General features: G+C 52.7%; 10 protein-coding genes across 10 annotated transcripts; 3 read left to right on the top strand and 7 right to left on the bottom strand.

Annotated features, from left to right (window-relative positions):
* Positions 1–136: 136 nt before the first annotated feature.
* On the bottom strand, positions 137–1,845 carry BJX67DRAFT_15042 (uncharacterized protein). The gene has a single exon (XM_071024792.1). It carries the CDS (start codon positions 1,735–1,737, stop codon positions 634–636), a length of 1,104 nt encoding a protein of 367 aa, XP_070891647.1. The 5' UTR covers positions 1,738–1,845; the 3' UTR covers positions 137–633.
* Positions 1,821–2,603, bottom strand: BJX67DRAFT_340076 (CoA-binding protein). The gene is made up of 2 exons (XM_071027744.1): positions 2,394–2,603; positions 1,821–2,336 (listed from the first exon to the last, which is right to left on the bottom strand). Exons 1-2 carry the CDS (start codon positions 2,479–2,481, stop codon positions 1,954–1,956), a joined length of 471 nt encoding a protein of 156 aa, XP_070891648.1. The 5' UTR covers positions 2,482–2,603; the 3' UTR covers positions 1,821–1,953.
* Positions 2,604–5,492, top strand: BJX67DRAFT_340079 (Rad4 family protein). The gene has a single exon (XM_071027745.1). The coding sequence runs from the start codon at positions 2,695–2,697 to the stop codon at positions 5,395–5,397; it is 2,703 nt and encodes a 900-aa protein (XP_070891649.1). The 5' UTR covers positions 2,604–2,694; the 3' UTR covers positions 5,398–5,492.
* An 11-nt stretch (positions 5,493–5,503) lies between these two features.
* BJX67DRAFT_15039 (uncharacterized protein) lies at positions 5,504–7,637 on the bottom strand. The gene is made up of 3 exons (XM_071024791.1): positions 7,468–7,637; positions 7,178–7,413; positions 5,504–7,106 (listed from the first exon to the last, which is right to left on the bottom strand). Exons 2-3 carry the CDS (start codon positions 7,409–7,411, stop codon positions 5,610–5,612), a joined length of 1,731 nt encoding a protein of 576 aa, XP_070891650.1. The 5' UTR covers positions 7,412–7,413; positions 7,468–7,637; the 3' UTR covers positions 5,504–5,609.
* Positions 7,638–7,720: 83 nt separating this feature from the next.
* Positions 7,721–8,467, top strand: BJX67DRAFT_376471 (HD domain-containing protein; the record flags this gene model as incomplete). Its single annotated transcript, XM_071031882.1, has 2 exons — positions 7,721–7,766; positions 7,827–8,467. 2 exons carry the CDS (start codon positions 7,721–7,723, stop codon positions 8,465–8,467), a joined length of 687 nt encoding a protein of 228 aa, XP_070891651.1.
* Positions 8,468–8,591: 124 nt separating this feature from the next.
* On the bottom strand, positions 8,592–9,480 carry BJX67DRAFT_14989 (HIT family protein). The gene is made up of 2 exons (XM_071024788.1): positions 9,278–9,480; positions 8,592–9,184 (listed from the first exon to the last, which is right to left on the bottom strand). The coding sequence occupies exons 1-2, from the start codon at positions 9,365–9,367 to the stop codon at positions 8,717–8,719; spliced, it is 558 nt and encodes a 185-aa protein (XP_070891652.1). The 5' UTR covers positions 9,368–9,480; the 3' UTR covers positions 8,592–8,716.
* A 38-nt stretch (positions 9,481–9,518) lies between these two features.
* On the bottom strand, positions 9,519–11,331 carry BJX67DRAFT_15047 (Mob1 family protein). The gene is made up of 2 exons (XM_071024793.1): positions 10,996–11,331; positions 9,519–10,919 (listed from the first exon to the last, which is right to left on the bottom strand). The coding sequence occupies exons 1-2, from the start codon at positions 11,230–11,232 to the stop codon at positions 9,693–9,695; spliced, it is 1,464 nt and encodes a 487-aa protein (XP_070891653.1). The 5' UTR covers positions 11,233–11,331; the 3' UTR covers positions 9,519–9,692.
* Positions 11,332–11,458: 127 nt separating this feature from the next.
* On the top strand, positions 11,459–13,211 carry BJX67DRAFT_15062 (CobW family GTP-binding protein). The gene is made up of 6 exons (XM_071024794.1): positions 11,459–11,663; positions 11,752–11,835; positions 11,890–11,901; positions 11,949–12,045; positions 12,106–12,616; positions 12,686–13,211. The coding sequence occupies exons 1-6, from the start codon at positions 11,543–11,545 to the stop codon at positions 13,055–13,057; spliced, it is 1,197 nt and encodes a 398-aa protein (XP_070891654.1). The 5' UTR covers positions 11,459–11,542; the 3' UTR covers positions 13,058–13,211.
* Positions 13,212–13,220: 9 nt separating this feature from the next.
* Positions 13,221–17,317, bottom strand: BJX67DRAFT_340087 (protein kinase family protein). The gene has a single exon (XM_071027746.1). The coding sequence runs from the start codon at positions 17,130–17,132 to the stop codon at positions 13,824–13,826; it is 3,309 nt and encodes a 1,102-aa protein (XP_070891655.1). The 5' UTR covers positions 17,133–17,317; the 3' UTR covers positions 13,221–13,823.
* Positions 17,318–19,191: 1,874 nt separating this feature from the next.
* BJX67DRAFT_376476 (endopeptidase La) lies at positions 19,192–22,620 on the bottom strand (the record flags this gene model as incomplete). Its single annotated transcript, XM_071031883.1, has 3 exons — positions 19,192–19,359; positions 19,419–19,636; positions 19,689–22,620. The coding sequence occupies 3 exons, from the start codon at positions 22,618–22,620 to the stop codon at positions 19,192–19,194; spliced, it is 3,318 nt and encodes a 1,105-aa protein (XP_070891656.1).
* Positions 22,621–22,846: the final 226 nt, after the last annotated feature.

Here is a 22,846-nt window from a genome sequence, read left to right on the forward strand (position 1 = left end):
AATGAAGCTTGCCCTTTCCACGTTCGTCGTGCCTCTCTTTATGATGGCTGGGATGGCGGCTCCGGTATCATTGAAATCAGTTCGTTTTCTTCTCTTCTTCTTTTCCTTCAGTCGAGTCTCCAAATTGCATATCCTACGATAGTATAATCGAGAGAGGGCTGACCTGAGTCTGAAACGCCAGGCTATAAGCGCGAACAGACCCCTTCCGCGTCAATTACAGGGCGGGACATTGCCCGAGGCGTTATCGAATGCGGGTGGTATCAGCGGATTCCTTAGGTCTGCGAATCTGCCGTTGCTGGGGGAGGGGGGCTTGGAACAGTTAAGCGAGCATTGAATACGCTCGGGCAGAGATGATACGCGGTGTGATACGATGGAGGTTCTGTGCGCGATGATATTGATGTTCATAATCATTCAGCGTTTGCTTGTTTTGTGCTCATGGCTATCGCTAAGGTATTATCGCTTCGTTAAGTTGCAAGTAAGGATAAAGCATATGGATTCGTGGCTGTTGTTGTCATGGTCATGTCTCGTTATCGGGTCATCAAGAGCCGGAAGTAGTCCGAACAGTAGTTGAAAATCACAAAGGTACAAAGTGAGTGGGTGTGGGTATAAGGTGTAGCAGAGTAATGACGGTTTTCAGTCTTCCATGTCCACATCGTCAACTTCAACGCGTGTTCCTAATGCCTGCTTCCCTTCTTGGATCATGGCTTGTAATTGTCGATTTAAACGACGCAGACTAGCATCCTCCTCGCGTTCTAGTCGACGTTGCTGTGCAAGGTAGCGCTGGGTTTGCACTGAAACCGGACTTTCGTGGGGCTGTGCGGGGGATGAGAAGCTCGACGGGGGGTGGGAGATGAGTGCTCGTTTTGAGGGGCTACGGCGATGAACAACACGGCTGCGGGAAACATGGGCTCGTCGTGAACGAGGACGAGCAGATGGGTTATTACGACCTGCCACTGCCACACCCTCGCGAGGAGAAACCATAACCCAGTTTCTGTGGATGTCTCCCTCCCCCGCGTCTGGAGGATATTCGCCGGGAACAGAGATGTTTTCTTTCTCAATGGAAGGAATTAAAACAGACGAAGGTGAAGATATAGGAGTATGAGGTGTTTGGATGTGATTTGCGTTGGCTTCCACCGCGGAAGCTTGGGGAGGGTTGAGAGCGTACCCTCGTCCACCACCGGCGTAAAATCCGTGGAAGGGACCGGACCAGCAGAAATCCCAAACTTTCCCAACGACATTCAACACAGCGCGGCTCCATCGCAGCGGCCCAGCTACGGTCGGCATTTGTTCGGGTGCAGGGGCCTTCTCGTCTACCGAGGACGGTGAGGCAGCGATGAGAAGGGAAGGATCTTCCCGCCGACAGCGTTTACGACTGAAGTCATCGGGTTCTTTGCCGGAGTTTGTGAGGCTCGTGTCAAGAGGGGTTCGAGGATAGTCACGATACCGACTGGGACGGTGGAAGTCATGATCCTCGTGACCGTAAGACTCGTCGAGGTCCGCGAAGAAGTCATGCACCGGAGGCGGAGGGCGATGAGCTGTTTGGATGACCTTGATGCGACTATGATCGGACTCTGGATGGCCCCTTTTACGATGATGGGAGACCGAGATGGAACGATATAACGCAGATGAGGCTGAGGGAGTGGGAGGGACCTGGAAGAGAGGTGAGGGAGCGCCGACAAGATCGAGATGCGGAGGGATGGGCGAGTCGAAGAGGAAGGAGGAGGATTGCATGATCATTTATCATAAGCTCAGTTATTGATTCATTAACTCATGTGATATGGAGTGGTTGGGTTCTAAAGAGCGAAGAGGCTGTTGGATGATGATGTTGATGGGAAGAGGAGAAAATGGCGGAGGTTCTCCAAAACGAAAGAAATGCCAACAAACCCCAGCCACCCAAATAACAACAACTCAACAACCTCAACATCTCAGGCATATTACCTTCAGATCAAGGTATTACAATCTCTGCGTCGTCCACTTCACACCAGCAGCCTCAAGTCCTTCTTCTCCGTCTACTAACACACACCATCCCTCTGATCCACGGCCTCCATCCCCCGCTATCACTGCCTCAAAGTGCGACCGCGCAAATTCCAGCACCGCATCGTTGAAGGTGCCTGGCTGCAACCAGACGGCGGGGATACCCACCGAATGAGCTTCTTGTAGGAGAGGAAGGGTAACGGCCGGGGCTGTCACCACAGATAAGGAAGTCTGCGCGGGGGAGGGCAGGCCCGAAGGGGATGCGACCGTCTTATAAGAGTGCGATGGCGACAGTTCAATGCTGGGGACGCGCGGATTCAAAGGGGTGACTGGCAGGGAATGCTGATGATACCAGGCAAGGACTGCAAGAGTCAGTAGAGTCAGGATACACGATCGCATCTGCGAGGACGGCCCCGTACGCTTGTAGCCAAACTTTCTGGAGTCACTGCTGGCTCCGGCAACGGCAAATCGGGGTGACGAGAAAAAGAGCTTAACAGAGTCCATCATAGAAATTGTAATTATGGGAGAAGGTAGAATAACTGAGGGGCAAATGGAAGAGAAAGAGAAGGAGGGGCAGACTGACGAATATCTCTCTCTGCTCTCAGATCCCCCCCGATTTCATCATCCCCAAGCCTCGGCACTCCATCTCCCAGTGTCTCCATCAGATGCAATCTTCCATCCGTTGTCAGTCCATTACCATTCCTCATCCTCATCTGCTGGATGCCCCCTTTCATACCCTCTAGACGGCTCTCCGAGGAACCTCCCTCTCCCAAACGACATGCGACCTCCCTATCCACTCCTGCGATTCCGCCCTCCGCCAGCTCCTCTCTAACACCCATCTCCGACTCCAACTTGACCCCCATTCCTACCGAGTTTGAGAATGAAGTCAGTGAAGAAGAGGGAAATGACCAGAAGGAAGCCTCCGATGCCGAAAGCACAGATTCAGAGGAAGTCGACTGGGAAGATGCAATCAAATCCGCCCTCCCCGCCCCCAGCTTCATCTCTCCCCAAGAGAACCTCGAGTTGACTCTGGACCGGAATGAGGTGCATCTAGAGGACATTCTCCAAGGTCAGAAAGCGCCATCGAAGATAGAACGACAGATCCGAATTCTGATCCATCGATTGCATGTCCAGTGCTTGCTTGCGCATAATACCCTGCGTAACAATTGGGCCAACGATTCAAAATGCCACGACATTCTCCGCCAGAAATTACCGCCGCCGATCCAAAAGGAAGTCCAGAAATGGCGTCGCGCTTCTGGGCTTGAACCCGCAGAGCCTCTCAAGGAGCTGCCCCAAAAGAAGAAAGGGAAGCAGAAACGGTCGACTAAGTCACAACAACGCGACTGGGGTGAGAACTCCTCGCGTCAGGAACCTGGTCAGCCCGATCTGAGCAATGGCGACCCCATCATACATTTATTGCGTGTTCTCGCCGCATACTGGAAGAGCAAGTTCAAAATCACTGCTCCTGGACTTCGGAAACATGGATATCAGCCCATGTCCCAACTCCAAACCCAGATTGCCTCCTTTAACCATGACGACCACGATCCGGAGCGATTCGGTGAGCGAGTTATCGGAGTTGAAGAGTTCCGTCAGGCTGCTGAGCGTATGGAGGGCTCTCGCGATCTTGGCGCGCAGCTCTTCACAGCACTACTTCGTGCTCTCTCCATCGAAGCTCGACTTGTGGCTAGTTTACAACCTTTAGGTTTCGGTTGGACAAAGGCAGATTCATACGCAGCCCCGAATCACAAGGGGAAACTCAAGGCCGCAACTGAACCAGGAACGGGCGGCGAAGACCTTGTTGATAGCGGCGATGATGAGGAAGGGGAGGAAGAAGCCAAGCCGCCTCGCAAGCCCAAAAACCAGCGCTACGACCATGACCTCCCTTTTCCCATCTACTGGACTGAGGTGGCCTCTCCAGTTACTCACCAGATCGTATCTGTTGATCCGCTAGTACTCCCAAACTCTGTGGCAGCTACCCAAGAGCTCCAATCAGCCTTGGAACCTCGCGGGGCCAAGGCTGAGAAGGCCAAGGAGGTGATATGCTACGTCGTTGCTTTCTCAGCCGACAGGTCTGCCAAAGAGGTCACAACACGATATCTTCGCCGACGGACGTGGCCCGGGAAGACAAAGGGATTTCGATTGGGGAGGAAAGGGCCAGACGACAACCCCTTGGACTGGTTTCGCACTCTACTACGTGCCTACGAACGCCCCTACAAAGATCGCACTGCCGTCGACGACATCGAAGATGCTAATGATCTGGTTCCCAACCGTCCAACCAAAAACAAGCCAACCAACGAGACTATCGATACTCTACAGAGCCTACGCACATCTACCGAGTTCGTCCTCGAACGATTTCTCCGTCGCGAAGAAGCCCTCCGGCCAGGCGCCCAACCCGTCCGCACTTTCATCCCTGGTGGCAAGAACAAAGCCAAGACTAAGGGCACAGATACCCCCAAAGCAGAAAACGTCTACCGCCGCTCCGACGTCGTAAAATGCCAGTCTGCCGAAAGCTGGCACAAGGAAGGGCGTGAGCCTCGAGCATCTGCAGCCCCGCTTAAACGCGTACCCATCCGCGCCGTAACACTGCTCCGGAAACGTGAAGTCGATGAGCAGGCTCGGCGAACGGGCCAAAAGCCACTGCAGGGCCTATACTCCTACGAACAAACCCAGGAAATCATCCCCCCGCCCATCGTGGACGGCATCATTCCGAAAAACGACTATGGCAATATAGACTGCTTCGTTCCGCGCATGGTTCCACAGGGAGCCGTACACATTCCCTTTCCCGGAACAGCCCGCGTCTGCAAAAAGCTCGGAATCGACTACGCCGAAGCCGTCACGGGGTTTGAATTTGGCTCGCAGATGGCCGTCCCCGTTATCGAGGGCGTCGTCGTCGCAATCGAGAATAAAGACCTCGTCAAGGACGCCTGGCGCGCCGAGAACGAGGAAAAACGCAAAAAGGAACAACGCAAAGCGGAAGCCAAAATCCTCCAAACATGGCGGAAATTCCTGTTCGGGTTGCGAATCGCTCAGCGTTTTAGGGAAGAATATACCGAAGACGAGAGGCATCATTTGCCTGATGCTCATAATCCGTTTGCGAGTCGGAAGGTGTGGACACAGACACCAGCTGTCGGTGTCGGAGAGCGTCCAGTTGGTTTAGTTGATGAGGAAGAGGATTACGATGTTGACCGCGGTGGCGGCTTTCTTCTTGGTGGACATGCGGATGACGATGATGGGGATTTAATTGTGGATGAGAGAAAGCCTCCATTGAGGCGGGCTCCGAAAATTGCTCGGGACGGGTCGCCTACTCCTTCTGATGAAGAAGAGGAGGAGGAGGAGCTGTCACTCTCTTCTGTTTCCAGCGAGGAAGAATCCCCTCCACCGCGAAAGCGCCGGCGCACTCGCAATACAGATAGGGCTAAATAATAGGTTGGTTTACGTTTCGGAGTTCAGGTCTTGGAGGAAAGGTATGGCACCAAGGGCGGATTTCATGATATGAAATAGTATTAGAACAGGCGGCTGGCGACTCTGTATAGTATTAAGTAATCTATCATGTTCTAGAACGATGGTGTATAGGGAGAGAGCTAAAAGTTCGAATATCTTGAAACTCTCAGGTACGAACTGAAAGCAAGAACAGGCTAATACCTCCTCCTTGAGGCTAAAGGTGAACCCATAGCAACGTAATCTAGATCTTCCCTGGCTTCCTCCGAATCTACATCTGCACTGAGATCGAACTGTCCAATCGGACTGACATGCACCGCAGGCGAGGTAACAGGACTCAGCGCAATACGCGGGCGAGATTTGAATACACTCGCGTAGTCAGCTTGGTCGTCGAATAGCTCGTCACGCGGTGTTGATGCGCGGCTAGGGAAATCGCTCATGGCGGCCTTCGGAGGTGTGTCGAATTGATTCACAGGGAAGGAGACACGAGACTTTCGGGAGCGCTGTTTTGGATGGGGTGGTTCGCGCGGAGGAGGGACGAGGGACATGGATTTGCGCGTGCGTTCAGTGAGAGTAAAGGGTTTTCTGGGCTCGCTCTCGATGGGATCTTCGGTGGTATCTTCCAAATTTGTAGTCTCGTCAGAGGTACTTTCGCGTGTTTCTGAGTGTTCAAATAGCTCAATCTGTGCGATGGACGGTATGGGTCTTGATGGCCTTTGCTCAGTCTCGAGCTCTGGCTCCTCCGGTTCCGGAATGGGGGTAGGTGGGTTTCGCCGTTCCGACGAAGGGCCATCTATACGCTCCATTGCTTCGGAGATCGAGAGGAGGAGGGCCTGGTCGCTAGCTGCGGGAGGGCCCCGACCAGTAGGCTGTCTCACATCCTTGGAGATACTGGCAACGGTGAGGGTTTGATGGTCCCGAAAGGCTAACTGGGGTGCAGTTGTGCCTGTAGGTTTTGACGGTGACCCTGCTTCGGGGCGCTTGAAAGACGCACTATAGTGGTGCCATCTTTGTAAACGCGCCCTCTGTCGCAATACACGGCTTTCAAGGTCTGTGACCAGATCTGGCCGGGAAGTAGTGGTACGGAGCTCGTCAATTGTCGACTCTTTTGCCTGCGACCAGGCATTGTCAAATGGCAGCTCTAGAAACGCATCACGGCCACTGCTAACCCCGCCGTAAAGTAAGGCATCGGCCCATTCCACACTCCCCTGCCAATTGGCCTTAACCTCACGGGTGACGCCTTCTAAATCAGCTTCTTGAACGATACAGGCATGAGTATCAGGGGAAGGGCGAGAGCGCAGTTCTTCCTTCTTTCTGTCCAGCAGTTGTAAAAACTTCTCGTGGGTATCCCGCACGCGATCCCGGCGCTCCCCAAATGTCCTTAGTGAGACCCGATGCGCAAGAATCAGCGGCAGGAGGAGAGGGTACTCTTGTGGCGTCAGGCCGGCTGCTGAGGACAGATCGAGAGCGGGGTTACGCTCGTGGACTTTCCTCCTCCGCACCACATTGGTAGAGAAGACAGCCAGAAGTTCGTCGAATTTCTCCCCCTTGCAGTCGTCGAGCATAGATTTCCGCAGGATTGTCTCACGACCGAGGTCACCGTTCTTCTTCAAATCGGATAGCACTCGGAATAGGGCAGCTCGTAGGTTGACCGACTGGAGAGGTTCCAGAGGAGGGAAGAACGGGCGGAGTTTCTGAAGCAGGCATTTTTCAGCTCATCTCCATTCGTTACAAGAGAATGAAATGAGCACATGGCGGAACCTACATCCCGAGCGGTCTCTGGATCCCAGAGAGCAACCAGACGGTATAGAATCCATTCGACGGCTTTAACTCGCTGGCGTTGGTTTTGAGAAGACGGAGAAAGAGTTCGGAGCGTGACCCCGGGCCAGTCCTCGAGTTGATCGAGCTCTAAGATCTGGAGGTTGCGGATCAAGATGGTGTGGGAGGGTTGGGGAGGCCAATTTGGGGGTTTTGGGCGCGGGGTTTTGGACGATTGCATTTCTTGAAGCTGCTTGTCAGTGATGTCACAAAGAATGAGCTGCCCGCTTACCTCACAGATGATAAGGATGAGGCGTGGGGAGTGAGCGAGACCATGGAGAGGATGATGTTTACCGTGGAGAGCGATGGAGCTCCATTGTTTGGTTCCGCGATAAACTTCACCCCCGTTTTTTGCTTCTCTCTCCGCAACTCTCCATTCCTTCTTTCCTCTCTTCTCGTCATTCCTCTTTCCCTCTGCCAGTCTTCTACAACTCTCCTTATCAGCTCAAGAAACCCTCCGCTCCTCCTAGTTACAAGCCCGCCGTTGAAAATGAGCTCCCAAAATCCCTCCGAGCCCCTCTGGACGCCTCAGTCTGGTTAGTTCAACCAGAATCAACCCTTGCCTCGCTCGATTTTCTAAATGAATCAAATTTTAGTTCTATCTACCCTCCCATACCCTCCTGATGAGAACTCCACCTCCCCCGTCCCCTTCTTCCACCTCCTCGAGCGATTGAAAACCACAAAGCGGGAAGGGTGGCGTCGATTCGACATCAACTCCGGCGAGTCCATCTCAGACCACATGTACCGCATGTCCGTGATGACAATGCTTGCCCCGCCGTCTCTCGCCTCCCGCCTGAACCTCCCACATTGCATGAAGATGGCTCTTATCCACGACATGGCCGAGTCGCTCGTCGGCGATATCACGCCCGTCGACCCCATCACGAAGACCGAGAAGGCACGGCGCGAGGCCGCCGTTATGGAGTATATCTCGAAGTCGCTGCTCCGAGGTGTACCGGGGGGGATGATTACGGGCGACGGCATTCTCGCGGTTTTTAACGAGTATGAGGCGAATGAGACGCTGGAGGCGCAGTTCGTGCATGACGTTGACAAGATGGAGCTGCTTTTGCAGATGGTGGAGTATGAGCGGACCCATGAGGTCGACTTGGATGAGTTCTTGGGTGTCGCGAGGAGGATCCATCTTCCTGAGATTCAGGAATGGGCTGCGACTGTCCTGAAGGAACGCGAGGACCTCTGGGAGTCACGGCAGGAGTACTCGACTGCGCGTGAGTCACAATGAAGGTCGACGAAGTGACGTATGACTGAGACGTTGATGGTGAAATGTCTGACGATACCGTACTTTTTTCCTTTTCTCTTGTTCTATTGTATTCTCTAACTAGAGGCGTTGTATGGTCGGTCACTAACCTAGATACCATCCTACCCGCATTAGACAAGCATGCATGCACACACTAATCATGAACAATTTGCACAAAAAACAAGGGTATAACCTCCGAACCAACTCCCAACGTAACCCAACAACGCAGCTCAATCAATCAACGGGCTCATTCTCCATCTCCCTCGCAAGCATATTAGCCTCTTCCTCCATCTCCTCCGGCCCCCTCGCAACCCTCTCCTCATCATCAACTCTCAAAACCTCCTCCCTCTGCCTCCCCCTGAAACTCCTCTTTAAATCTCCTCCCTCCCCATCCAACGCATCATAGACCGCATCAACAGTGCTTAAATCCCTCCGTCGGCGGGGAATAATATGCGCATGCACATGCGGCACACTCTGCCCCGCCTCCGTGCCGTCTTGAATGGCAATATTCAGACTCGTCGCCCCGTAGACGCGCTCAACCATCCGGCCCACGCGCCGGACCGTGAGAAATAGATCGGCGGTTTCGGGTGGTGTGAGGTCTGCGACGCGCTGGACGATTCGGCGCGGGGAGACCAGGACGTGGCCTGGGAGGATGGGTTTGAGGTTCACGAGGGCGAAGGAGAGCGGTGTTTGGTGGAAGACCTGTTCTTGCGAGTTATTTATGGTTTTGTGTGTGTGTGTGTGTGTGTGTGTGTGTGTGGAGGGAATTGGGGACGAGGGGGGGAGATGACGAACCTGCGGGGTGACGAGGAAGGGGCCGAAATGGATCGGGCCGCCTTTGAATTTGAGGGGCATGGAAGAGTCTGAGGCGGAGGATGTGGACATGTATGGAGATTGAAATTGTCCAGCTACGAGAATGCTAGGATGTTGTGGATGCGGCTGTGCATGGGTACAAAGAGCTTGGGGTGTTGAGAGAGGTTTGGAGTTGAAGCGGAGAGCGGAGGCTGGCGGAATTTCATGGCTAGAAGGGAGCTGTCTACAATAAACCACGCAACAACTATGGGTATCATTATTTCTGTAGGTAAATATATTACATGAAAGATCTTGTATCTGGAAAGCTGAAAAAATCAGACCAAATGTAAGGGCATATTACACTCGTACGGGAGTATAGGGTACCATCACGTCACGCGACGAGAATAGCCACACACCGTCAACCTTCTTTGGCAGGCTCATCCGCCCTCTCTTCCGACTCAGAGTTCATATCGGGCCCTAAATCTGACTCTGGCTTTGCGGGTTCGAGCTCCGGTTGAGGCTCTGGTTGAGGCTCGGCTTCCGGCTTTGTGCTAGAATCTGCTTCAGGATTCACTTCTTGCTGGGCTGGAGTATGAGGCTCCTCTTCAACAGTTTCTGCAGGGTTGTTCTCTTGCTGTTCTTCGGGGGCAGTCAATTCGTTTGTTCGTGGAGGTTCATCTTCTGGTTCCACTTCGGCAACAGTCACCTGAGACTCGGTGCTTTGAGTAGGAGACTGGACCGGCGCGCCCGCCGAGTCAACTGGAGGTTCGGTCTGCTGCGGCGGAGCTTCCTTCGCCTCTGGAGAGGGTAATTGTTCAATTTCTTCACTATCCTCCACGCTCTCGTTAATGGTTGTAACACGAGACCCCATCGAAGGACTGGACTTATGTCGACGAGTCGTGGCGGCAGTACCAACCGACGCAGGCTCAGCGTGGTCCAAAGGTGGAAACAGTGGTTCATTATCCTTGCGCAGAATCGTCAATCGACGAGCGTCGCCCTGGCCCTGCATCTGTTGTTGCTGATGTGTCTCCTCGCCCTCGGCCTCTGGCGGCACGGTGTAATTATCCTCCGGAATGAGATTGTACATGTCACAAACAGTTTTGAAGAACATATAAAGACCGTCGTGTCCCTCTACCTGCCAGAATACCTCTCGGTGCTGAAACCACGCGTGCGCAAAGATGCGATACAGCCGACGGAAGATGTTGGTGAGGTGCCTCAGGCTGGTCTGAGGACCGCCCCCAGACTCGGATCCCAGTGTCAGTCGACTTGGAAAGTGTTTTGGCGAGGTAAGAATATTGGTGGCCCAATCCAGGGTGTGACAGCAGTAGTCAATCGCGCAGCAAGCTTTCGGCGGGTCGTGAACGGCACAGAGATACTGCCATTCCGACGCTCGCATCTCAGGGCAAGTCTGCGAAGAGCAAGGAGGGGCCTCGGCAAAAAAAGCAGTAATGAGATTGTTAACTTTCATGGTCAAGAAGCGGCAGAGTTCGTAGAGCCATAGCGACCGTTCAACGCCCTCGGGAGGTTCTGCTAGCTGGCGGGCGACCTCTCGCTGGATCGGAACGACGGTGTCGGAGCCCTCGGGTCGCGTGTAGTGATTGTATAGCGCTTTCAGATGTTCTTGGAGTTGGAATGGGGAGTCGAGCTATACAAAAGACACGACCGGGTTAGTAGGGCGTCGGGGAACTTCGAACTGGTTCGGCATCGATCTGTTTACTAACCTGGGAGAGCGGAACTAACGGAGGTCCTGCGGACATCTCGCTCGCCTTGGATCCTGGACGTATCCTCCGCACTGGGCCATCATCTGAGCCCGGAGATACACCCAGGAGCTGAAGATCCGCATCGCTGCCGAACGACTCACTCATCGATGGTGACTGGGGTCCGATCTGCACCTCGGTGAGTGGAGGCGGACTGGGGAGTCGCGGAGAGCTGGACGGGGAGACTCCCGCAGCGGCCATTGTCAAGAAGCTGTGGGAGTTAGAAATAAATGACCGACCAGGGAATCAGACGGCGAAGGGGACAACCTCCAGAGAGGAGCAGAAGAGGAGATAGCGACCCGACCAGCCATTCTCCAGCCAACCTGGAGCTAAAGATAAACTGACGTAAACTGCCGGGCGGTGAGCACGAGGTCATGACCGAACCAGCCCTAAGCCCTGCATGCTTCCCCTCTTGGTAACATCATCGATCTCTGCCCCAGATTCTGTATACTCCTGCAGCTGCAGTACAACTCTCATTCAGAGGATCTCCCGTGGGATAAATCGGCTTAAAATGGAGGATGACGATGCTCCCCCCGAGCTTGTGGATGTCTCCCATCTCCCCGAGTCCGAACGACTATCATCATCTGCGGAGCTCCCGCCGCAGGTACGCGTGCCTATCACGCTTGTGACGGGTACGACAAGCATACTGTAGATTTCATTCTAGTATTTGGTGTTCATACATTTTTCTCCAATATAACGGCTAACATGAGTATTCTACAGGCTACCTTGGTGCTGGCAAAACCACCCTCCTCAACTACATTCTCACTGAGAAACATGGCAAGAAGATCGCCGTGATCATGAACGGTACCAGTCCTCAAGTAGAAGCCGCTCTTACAAGAGGATGCTAATCGTGGCTAGAATTTGGAGACTGTATGTTCAAATATTCCAAAAGCTTGTATCTAAGCTTACACCCCCAGCAACGGACATCGAGAAGCCCATGACAGTCAACCAAGACGGCCAGGAAGTCACCGAATGGCTTGAAGTCGGCAACGGCTGCATCTGCTGCTCCGTGAAGTGCGCACAAATCTTGCATTACCTAGTCTAAGCTCCTGCCGCAATACTAACTGGCAACAGAGACTCCGGCGTCATGGCCATCGAATCTCTAATGGAACGCCGCGGCACATTCGACTACATCCTCCTCGAAACGACAGGCCTCGCAGACCCAGGAAACATCGCACCCATCTTCTGGGTAGACGATAACCTCGGAAGCTCAATCTATCTCGACGGAATCGTAACCCTCGTCGACGCAAAGAATATCATCCATCTTCTCGACCAGCCCACGCCCGAGGAAACCGTTCCCGACGACCATGACCACGGCCACGACCACTCAGGGCCCGTCCTCTCAATGGCGCACATGCAAATTTCCCACGCGGACGTGATAATCCTCAACAAGACCGACCTCGTCACGTCCGAAGAACTAGAAACCGTCCGGGACAGAGTAACAGCCATAAACAGTGCCGCGAAAATCCACGTAACGGACCACAGCCGCACACCACAGATTGAAGGCGTTGTCCTAGACTTACATGCGTATGACCATCTAGATAGTCTCGATTTCAGCCAGAAGGGACATAGTCATATCGACCCCGTAAGTTTTCCCCTCCCTCCCTCCCTCCTCCTCCTTCTCTCTCCCTGGCAACGCTAACATCCCAGCAAGACCATCTCAACAATAGCCCTAACCCACCCGCCACTATTACCTTCAAAGATCCCCCGTGTAGACGCCTGGTTGCGCTCCATCCTCTGGGACTCGATACTCCCATCCCCGCCTTCTTTAGGGACAGCCACCGGCGAGATTGCAAAACGCCCCAACTTCGATATCCACCGCTTAAAGGGTATCCTAGCCCTATCAGACGGCACAAGCAAAATCATCCAGGCCGTACGGGACGTTTTCGAAATCCGTGATGAGGCACCACCGACCCCGTCGGACGAGCCGAAGACTCAGTGTAAGCTTGTCTTGATTGGGAAGGGTCTGGGCGATGTAGGGCCATGGCAGGGGAGTTTTGAGGAGTTTGTGTCGGGGGACGATTAATATCTGGTGGAGATAGTTAGATAGGTGTGGGGAGCGTAGTTCAGAGATTCATGGACTGCGGTGTTATGGGGTATATTAGATAAATGTTTCTTCTTTCCTTTCCGGATCTTATTTAGCAATTCCATGGCCGACGCCTAGGGCGGACTACAAGTAGTACGACGTAGTGAAAGAAGAAATTCATAGGAACAGCGAAGGGGGAAGAAAGTTCGATTAATACAGTCGCTGTTAAGAATAGTAGATAAGTGGGCAGCCGAGTCCAGAAGAGATCAAGTCAACAAATCAACCCAATATATATTCGATTGTGCGCGCATTGAAGGCGCCCAGAAACAATGGAATCCAAGAAACCAGGAAAATAGGGGGGAAAAGCGGAATGAGAACCGGAAAGAGGAAACAGTCCTAGGAAATTCAAGCAATCAATCAATCCGTCCGCTCGTGTATCATCATGAAGGGGGAAAACGCAAAAAAGAAAAGAAAAGAAATACAAGGAGGAAACATGCTCTCCAAACCAGAAATATGCTAGAAAATGCAGGGGGAAATCCAAATTTTATCGAAATGAGAAGAACAGCGCAAGATAACGAATTAGGTCCCAAGAGATGAGCTACCGCAAATAAACTCCATGTTTCGCCGTCATGTCCTGCTGCAACTGTGCTGAAACGCGAGGTAAGTAATAAGTGTACAGCGCAAGATAATTGCGCAAGCAAGCCCCAAGGATGGGACTCAGAGTCAAGCAATATGGCTGAGGTAATAGTGTGGTGCTGTTGCTAGGTCATATGGACTGGAGGGCCTTTTCCGTGAGTGCTGGATTGATGGGGAGATGAGAGTCGTTTAGGGGATAGCCAGTATCCTGATTGTTATGCTGTGATTGAAGGGTCGACTGGATATCCAGAACCGCATGGGCTGCTCTTTCTGGGCCGCAAATGTCCTTCTCCGGAAGCTTAGCCGCCGGATTGATAGGAAGATGAGAATTGCGTAAAAAGGAGCTGTGGTTTTGGCCTTGAACGCCATTGTGCGAGGAAACGGTGGATGAGGCGTCAATAGGAGTTATCCCAGAGTTAAGTAGGTCATCCGAAAGTTGCGTCGCGGGGTTGATAGGTAACTGAGAGTTACCTCGAAAAGTGCTCCGGTTTTGATCCTGGAGGGTAGGTGGAGCTGTGTTCACCGGCATACCAGGCTGGTCTACCTCGTCAGATCCAGGGCTGACCGCGTTCTTCTGTAGGTATGCGGTTGCCGAATTTACGGGTAATTGAGAATCGGTCAACTTAGTATTGTGATCCTCTGCGGCTTGTAGGGCGTAGCTCAGGGTCGTTTCAGCTGTGGGATTCCATGTAACGTGCGTCTTTGATTTTGGCGGCTCAATATTGGAAGTCTCAGCCCTTGATAAGCGGGCGGTTGGAGCCATGGGCGACCGAGAGCCCATCAGGGAGGGGTTTGAATCCTGGACATCGCCTGGAGTACACTCCAGAGCTAACTGAGCATCTAGGGGCGGTAGAGGTTCCACCTGTAAATCGGTGATTTCCTCGGAAGACTTGACGGCGGGGTTGATAGGGAGACTAGACTCGCTCAGGTAGTAGGCCTGGGGGTGCATATTATGAGAATATTCCGGGGCCACGTTTGATGTTGAGATATCGGCTCCTTTTTCTATCTCTTGCGTTGCTGATTCGGCGGCCGGGTTGATCGGCAGGGCAGACCGTTGAAGGGACAATACTGGTTGGGAAACCTCTGCGGAGGATGGAATCCCAGCCTTCGGACCGATTGGATATAAAGCAACATTGGCGTGTGTGCTCGACGACTCCGGGGATTCGCTGCGCACAGGGTTCAGCGAGCCAATTTTGGCAAGTTCGTTGGGCAACGGGTCGGAGCTCGATGGAATTTCATCGACTTGGTCAGTCAAGGAAGCGCGGTAACGAGAATCGACGCCAGCTTCGAGGTCACTCTCGTTTTGGGTACAGGGTAGCGATTTGTTTGTTCGAGTCTCTTGAGTGGTTTCCGGTTCGGAAGGGCTCTCTCCTATCACAAGTGTTACATCGTCCACAGATCTTCGCTCAAAGGTCCCCGAGTCCGTCTTTCGTCTTCCATTCATCCGTGGCGGAGCCGTGCAAGTCAATTCTCTGTGATGCTCCTGCTCCTCCAGATCCAATACCGCCCCGTCCGTTTCTGGGGAAGAAATGCTTCCGAGGCTACCGTCGTGGGGCAGCTGAGAGAGAGCTTGTATATTGCTATGACCAAAGCCACCCATCTGTCTTCCGCGTGGATACAGAAAGGCCGTGCGAGCGTCGTACAAAGGCAAAGCACCATTGTGCAATCCAACGCCGATGCTCGTATGAGGTTGCATCCTAGATGCATGATCGATTGTTCCAGGCTCGCGAGGGAAGAAATTCAGTAGCTCCTTAGCTGACAGCCGGTGTCGAGGAATCGGGCCCAAACAAATAGAAACCATCCTCCGATAATAGTCCGGAATGGGCAAGTCGTCATCCAGTATGAATGGTCGGCGCTGTCGTTCCGGTTCGTCCTCCTCCATTGCCAACGCCCATAGCGTCATGCCCAACTGATATAGATCCGTCTTAACGCCAATGTACATCGATATCCGCTGGTTGCTCTCGATCTTATCCGCAATCTCCGGCGGCTCCCATCCCACCGGACAGCCCCGTCTGTTGATGTCGATGATCTTCGCATCATCATTCGCGTCCACCACGATATTGGACAAGGTAAAGTCTCCCTGCACATAGCCGGCCTCGTGGATTTCACAGAGCCCATGTACAATCTGTCGCGCCCAACGTTCGCGACGCTCCCAGGGAAGCGTTCCACGGTATTCATATAAAAGATCCACCAGAGCTCCCTTCTCCGCAAAACTAATGAGTAGCCCTTTGACAATTTCCTGTCGGTCATCGACAACGATCCCTTCGACCTGGATCACATTCGGAGTACCTTGTAGTGCATGCAGCGCGTTAATCTCGTATAGAAATTCGTCGACGGTATCCGGTCCAGGGATTTCTTTTTTAATAAACGACCTTCCATCCAACCGCACATTATATACGAAGCCGGACAGGTGTGCCTCGAAGTGTAACCGGCGCTCAGGAATAAGGCGGGCGTCAGGTAAATGTCCGATAGAGGAAATAGGAGGGTAAGGGATAATTTCGTTCACGTCTTCAGTGACATGGACGTGCAAACGGCCGTCGCGGGTTTCTAGCTTCAGGTTGGTGACTGTATCGTAAAACTGGATGTCGTTGAGTGACTCGCGAATAGACTCGTAGACCCGAGCGCACTTGTCTCGTTGGTACCGTAATTCCTTCAGGTCCTGCTCTAAAGAATCTGGTTCAGCGTCGCGGTAATCGCAGGAAATGGTAACGCGGCGCCATCGGTTAGGGGCTTCTGCATAGGTGACGAAAAATTTTTCCCTCTCGGAGCGGTCTCGAAAGTGCATGCTCAGGTTGAGAATCCACCGCCTCTCCAACTCCATATCGATCAAATCAGGAGGATACTCCTCGGGAGTATCCGTTACCCCGGGGTTGGGGTCCCATTCCGATCGGACGTCGTTAGTCTGGGTGGTGTCCTCATTCGGCTGTGGCAGCTCTTCAACCTTGGTTTGGTCTGGGTCCGGGTTCTCGCGCCAGTGAACCTCGGGGGCGGATAATCTGGGATCCACGACAGACTGTGGGGACTTGGTCCGCTGGAGGCTCAACGTACGACGGTCAGCCGATACAGCGCGTCGGAGCTCCGGATCGACGGGGGAGAGACGGTCTCGACGCTCTGACTGCTGTCTCTTGAAGGTGGTGGATCGGGGGAGGCCAACGCCGACCTTTCGCGAGAGACGACGCGTGATGTTATCGTGGGATTTGGAGGGTGGAGAATCAGTGCGCTTGGAGCGGCCGTTTGACGCGGGGGAAGTACCATCGCTACTCGCGGGTGAGCGAGAGGAAGAAAAATCTCGATCATCGCGGCCAAGCCATCGCCGAAGACCCAGGCGATGCCACATGCTCTGCTTAGGACGCGGCGGATCGACCTTGTCCGGGTCCAACAGAAAGCCCAGAGAAGACCTGGGCGAGCTACAGGAGCTGTCTGCAATGGAGATGGCCATCCAGCACGACCCAGGCGTTCAAAGAGGCCGGACGGATGACGACCTGGAGACCCGAGGAGGCTGGGAGGGCGATGGCCATAAGAAATTATTTTGCGGCGGAACTTCCGTTGGACCAGACGACCGTTTCAGAGGGGAAAATTTCGGAGCAGCCTAAAACTTTTGATGCCAACAGGAAAAAAAAAAAAGGGAAAGTGAACAGGTTTGAAAACCAAGAGAAAGACAGAAGAGAGAAAAAAAATTCAGCAACCCGAACAGGAGGCAGTCGTATCAGGCCAATGCACACCAGGCATCGAACGGTCCTCGACGAGTCGGTGAAGGCTTAGTCGAATCAGTCCAGGGTCACACAACAGCAGAGCATAAGAGTAGGGGATGGCCGTAGTCAAAATAAAATTAAAGATCAAGACACAGCCAAAAAGAAGGAAAGAAGCTAGAAGAGAAGAGCAAGGACAACAAAAACAACAAGGTACGTTGGCGAAGGAGGGAAGAAAAGAAATCGGGAGACGAGGAAAACGATGAAAAATGAAGCTGTCGATGCAAGCGCACAAGCTGATTAGCCAGGATCAGCCTGGACGAGCCACGCGGAGGATATATTCTGATATTATTAGTTATTATTTGGATAACTTATGACTCACTGGAGGAGAGGTGGTTACTGGGTTCCTGGTTGCTGGTTGCTGGAGCCAACAGCTATATGGAGCAGCAAGATTGACCAGCAGATGCAGCACACAAGAAAGCAAACGCACAATAAATCGAGATATTGATAGTCGAAATTCTGAAAATCCAACAATTTCGAGCACTAGCAGTCTCAACGAAAATTATCCCTGCTGTGCCTCTGAGTACCCTGAGTCTCCCTCAGAGGACGCACTGCGGCCTGACCGTCATGCCTGATGCTGCAGCACTGGATTTTGATGTGAAGCGATAGTATAGATCTACTTTTCATACTGAGACGGAATCCAGAAGCATAATGATGCTCCCTGGCATCTTGAATCCTCGCTCCTGTGGCCCATGTTATCTCCCAGCCCAGGATATACTTCAATTCCTTCCCTCCCACTCCTCCCACCACTGGCTCACGACCACATAGCAGAATCACTTCATCGCTTCGCTCATTGATTCATTGTTCGCAACACCCTCCATACCCACTCCACACCTGCAATGCACTGCCCAAATCCTTCTCGAAGCCTGCCCTCCCACCATCCAGTCCACAAGTCCATCTCTCCAACTCGATACACTAACTAATGCTCGACCCTCAAAGTGATGCTCCAGACAACGAACGTCTCTTAAAACAATGCGCCCAATCACGACCGTTCCCCCGGGAATCCTCCGGCCTTGACTACACGCCATTTTCCTGGCGCCGCTAATCATCAGAACGAGATCCTGCTGTGTTGGGATCCTTGCAGCGAATGCTTTGCGTCTCGCGAGCTGACTGGCTGGGTTGACTTTATGCAACAGCGCACGCACTTTTCTCTGCGAAGCTGTTCGTCGACCTTGAAATGGGGGACGATCTCCGGATTGGATTCGGGTTTGGCGCCGTGGGAGATGCTTGCCGAGTATGGTATCTGGTCTTCTTATCGTTCTGCACGCTTTGTCTCCGGGTGTCGGCTGCCACCCAGGTAAGAACTATAGGGAGACGAGAATGTGCTTTTGGCAAGCAAAACGGTGCCCAGGTACTCCAAAACGGAATTTCCTTCTCATCCGCCACGTCTTGTTTGTAGTCACATTTATATACATGCAAGTGGTATGGACAGATCCAACCGTACACCTGCCTCAGATAAGAATCCTCGTTTTCAGAGCGGAGTGGTCAAGCTCTTTCTTCAGCTCTTTCGAGCAGACTTGGTCTGCTCAAAGAGAATATCCAAAGAAAAATGCCAATTCCAGCCCTGGCCAATCTCGGACCAGGGCTAGGATCTTGAGTCTATTCATGGTATGTTCACAGAAAGAAAGGAAATCAACTCCAGCCCATGCATTCCGAATGAACGCCTGCCTGTACATGACCAGAAACATAACCAATAATTGCAAGGCTCAACAGCAACAGAAGTCTACCAAATCGTGTCGGGTCGCAGATTCAGTCACTGTCCTCGTCAGGGTCGTCGGACTTCTTCTTCTTCGGGTCTGCCGACAGCTGCTTCTGCCAGACTTGGTTTGCAGCGTCCTTATCGAGATCGGCAAAGAGGATATCGAATACCTCTGAGTACCAGCTTACCGCGTGGCCTTCGATGCCTGACTTAATGTTCTACAATGAACCGTCAGCATCATACGCCAGAAAAAGCACCAGAAAAGATAAACACTCACCTCAGGCAGTTCCAGCCAGTCGGACATGTTATCAGCTGGGAAGATAATCTTCTTGGCACCAGCACGGCGCGCAGCCACAGTCTTCTCTCGCAAACCCCCGATGCGCAGTACCTTCCCGGTCACCGTCAACTCCCCTGTCATCGCAATCGTTGGATCCAGGGAATGATTCAATGCCAACGAAAGGAGCGATGTCGCCATTGTGATCCCAGCGGAAGGGCCTAGCACATTAGCTCATCTAGAGCTCTCATCACCTCATTGGGTCGAACTTACCATCTTTCGGAACAGCACCCTCAGGGCAATGCATGTGTAGCTTGGCCTTTTCAAAAAACCTATTTTCAGAAAACTGTTTTGCCATCACAGATTTCACAAAAGAATAAGCAATCTGAGTTGATTCTTTCATCACACTCTGAAGATTGCCCGTGATTTCAAGGCCGGGTCGCGACTCGGGCGTCAATGCATTTTCCAAGATAGACTCAACGTAGAGAGCCGCACCGCCCATGCTGGTCCAAGCCAGGCCCATTGTGACACCAGGAGGGAAGGTGTCATACAAGCGGTCAGCGGTGAAAATCGGCGGGCCAACGTAATCGGTCAAGCTGTCTTTGCCAATGTTGAGGTGGACGCTGTCGGGTACTTTGAGTGCCACTCGAGGAGTTTCTGCGGTCGACTTTTCAGACTCACTCAAGGTCTCTATAGGTTCGATCTCCTTCTTCGATTCTTCCTGTGCTGCCTTGCCTTCAGCCGTAAGGGCCTTTTCTTCCGCTAATACATCTTCCCCGAGGTCAGAAACGATCTTGAAAGCCGCTTTCCGATAGACCTTCTCGATCTGCTTCTTAAGGTTTCGGACACCACTCTCTCGGCAGTAGGACTTGATGAGCTCCTCAATCGCGTCCTCGCTCAGGGTGACATCGACATTCTTTAGGCCAGTGAGGTCTCGAGCTGCGGGCCCAAGATACCGTTGCGCAATAGCCATTTTCTCGTCTGCAACATAACCAGAGAGCTCGATAATCTCCATGCGATCTAATAAAGGTCGGGGTATCGTATCAGTGACGTTGGCGGTGCAAACAAATAAAACCTTCGATAGGTCCACGGGTACGTCCATATAATGGTCCAAGAACGACGAATTCTGCTCGGGGTCGAGGAGTTCCAGTAGCGCAGAAGATGGGTCACCCTGGTGTCCCCGACCAATCTTGTCCACCTCATCAATCAATATTAGGGGATTTTCCGTCTGACACTTCTTGAGTGCTTGGATAATACGTCCAGGTAGAGCACCGACGTAGGTTCTACGGTGCCCCTTAATTTCCGCGACATCCGTCAGGCCACCGACAGAGAACCTGTAGTATTGCCGATTCAGAGCCCGAGCGATCGATTTTCCGATGCTCGTCTTTCCGACACCCGGAGGGCCAACAAGGCAGAGAATCTTCCCTTCCACGGTACCCCGGAGCTTTCCAACAGCGATGAATTCGAGGATACGATCCTTGACATCTTTCAATCCGTAGTGGTCTTCGTTCAAAACATTAGTGGCATGCTTGATCCCGAAGTTCTCAACACTCTTCTGCCCCCAAGGAATCTGAGTTAGCCAGTCCAGATAGTTGCGCGTCACGTTGAATTCCGACGCTGCTGGCTCAAGATGAGCCAGCTTGTTGATCTCCTCGTCGAACACTTTCTTCACGGCGTCGGGCATCGCGAGCTTTCCCGCTTTCTCCTTGAATTTTTCCACTAGCTTATCTTTGCCGTCCGACTCGATACCGAGTTCTCTCTTGATACCCTTCATCTGCTCCATCAACCAATATTCTCGCTGTCGCTTCTGGATCTTGGCTTCTACATCCTTGGAGATCTTCGATTGGAGTTGAGCATTCATGAGCTCTTTCTTCAGCACAACCAAGGCCTTTGGAAGCCGTTCCTCGATATTCATAAGCTCGAGGACTTCCTGCATCTCATGCAACTCTCCAGCCGAAACGGCGGCAGCAAAGTCAGCCAGTTTCGCGGGTTCGTCGCTCAGGTTTCCTGGAAACTGGTCGGTGTAAAAGGCTGATATCTGGTCGCGGAACAAGGGATTTAGAGTAGCAATTTCCTTGCAAACGTTAACGATCTCGCTCGTCACAGCACGAATGATGGCGCTTTTCTTATCGAAAGGCTCCTCCGCCAAGTTCTCCACGTTGACCAAGCTGACAGGGTATTTCCGGAGGAACGATGTCGGCTCGTAATGATCCTTTGGCACAACCTCCGCGGCGTTCTCCTCGAAGCTCGCTACAATGTCCCCGCGTTTCTCGGTATTCTTGTCATCCGGGGTGGTGGATTTCGCGGTGTCTCCTGGTGGGATTAGAGACGAAATCTTGATACGTCGGTGAGGGTAGAGCACGGCTGTTACGCCACTTTGCTCCCCCCGCAGTGGGTAGGCGGCGGTGATCTGGGCAAACACTCCAACGTCATAAACATCATCAACTTTTTCAATCACATCGCCATCCGCGTTCTCATCCTTAAACAAGAATGCTCCTACATATGGCTGCCCTCGCTTCATCATATCTTGAATCGCCGTGGCCACATTCGGGTCGCGAATGGTAATCGCCTTGTAGAAACCAGGGAAGAGCGGGCGTTTTGCAATTGGGATCGCCATCACTTGAGGGTAAACATCTGGCACTGACGGTTTTTGTAGAGCTTTCTCATTTGAGCCCTTCCTCCCCTTTTTCCCACCATCATCGCCGCCATTGTTGGAGCCACTGGGCTTGGAGTCTGTCCCGCTCAAAGGGATAGGGGAAGGGGTGTCCGAAGAGTTCCCTCTTCCTTCAGCAACCTTCTTTGCGTCTTCGTCTACTCCACGTTGGTCTTTGTCCACCGCTTTCTCCTTCCGCCTTGCAAAGGCTGATGTTGGTGCTGCTGCATCTATTGAGGAGCCTTGCTTTCCAGGTGAATCAACTTGTTTCCGGCGAGATTCACGGTCAAGGTCCTTTTCTTGATTTTCATCCTTGCCCTCTTTTTGATTTAGATCCTCTCTCTCATCTCCGGGTAGAGGCTTTTCTTTCCGCCGGGCGGCGCTATAAGAGAAGGTTCGAGGGGACGGCGGAAGAGGGCGGAAATGGCGCGTGGACACCAGGATCGTTCGGGCACCGACATTGTACCCGCGCGAGGTAAATAGAGGTCGGAGGATTAAAGGACGCGGTGTCTGGAGCACGGCACTCCAGCGGAGACTCTGGCCGCGGAGCATGCTCCTGTTGGTAAAGAGCGACTAGCGGAGCAAATGTTGGGGGGCTTAAAGTACAGGAAAAAGGATAATGTACAGAGCAAAAGGCACTCACAAGTAACCAAGGAGAATGACACAATATCGAGGTAAGACGCAACAATGATGAGGGAAAAAGCGATGGCAAGGTCTCAGACGATTGATTACCGAAGCAAAGTTCCATCATCCCGAAGCTCGGCTCATCATTTCTCCG

Source organism: Aspergillus lucknowensis, assembly GCF_044049455.1.
Source record: "Aspergillus lucknowensis strain CBS 449.75 chromosome Unknown BJX67scaffold_1, whole genome shotgun sequence".
NCBI classification, from domain to species: domain Eukaryota; kingdom Fungi; phylum Ascomycota; class Eurotiomycetes; order Eurotiales; family Aspergillaceae; genus Aspergillus; species Aspergillus lucknowensis.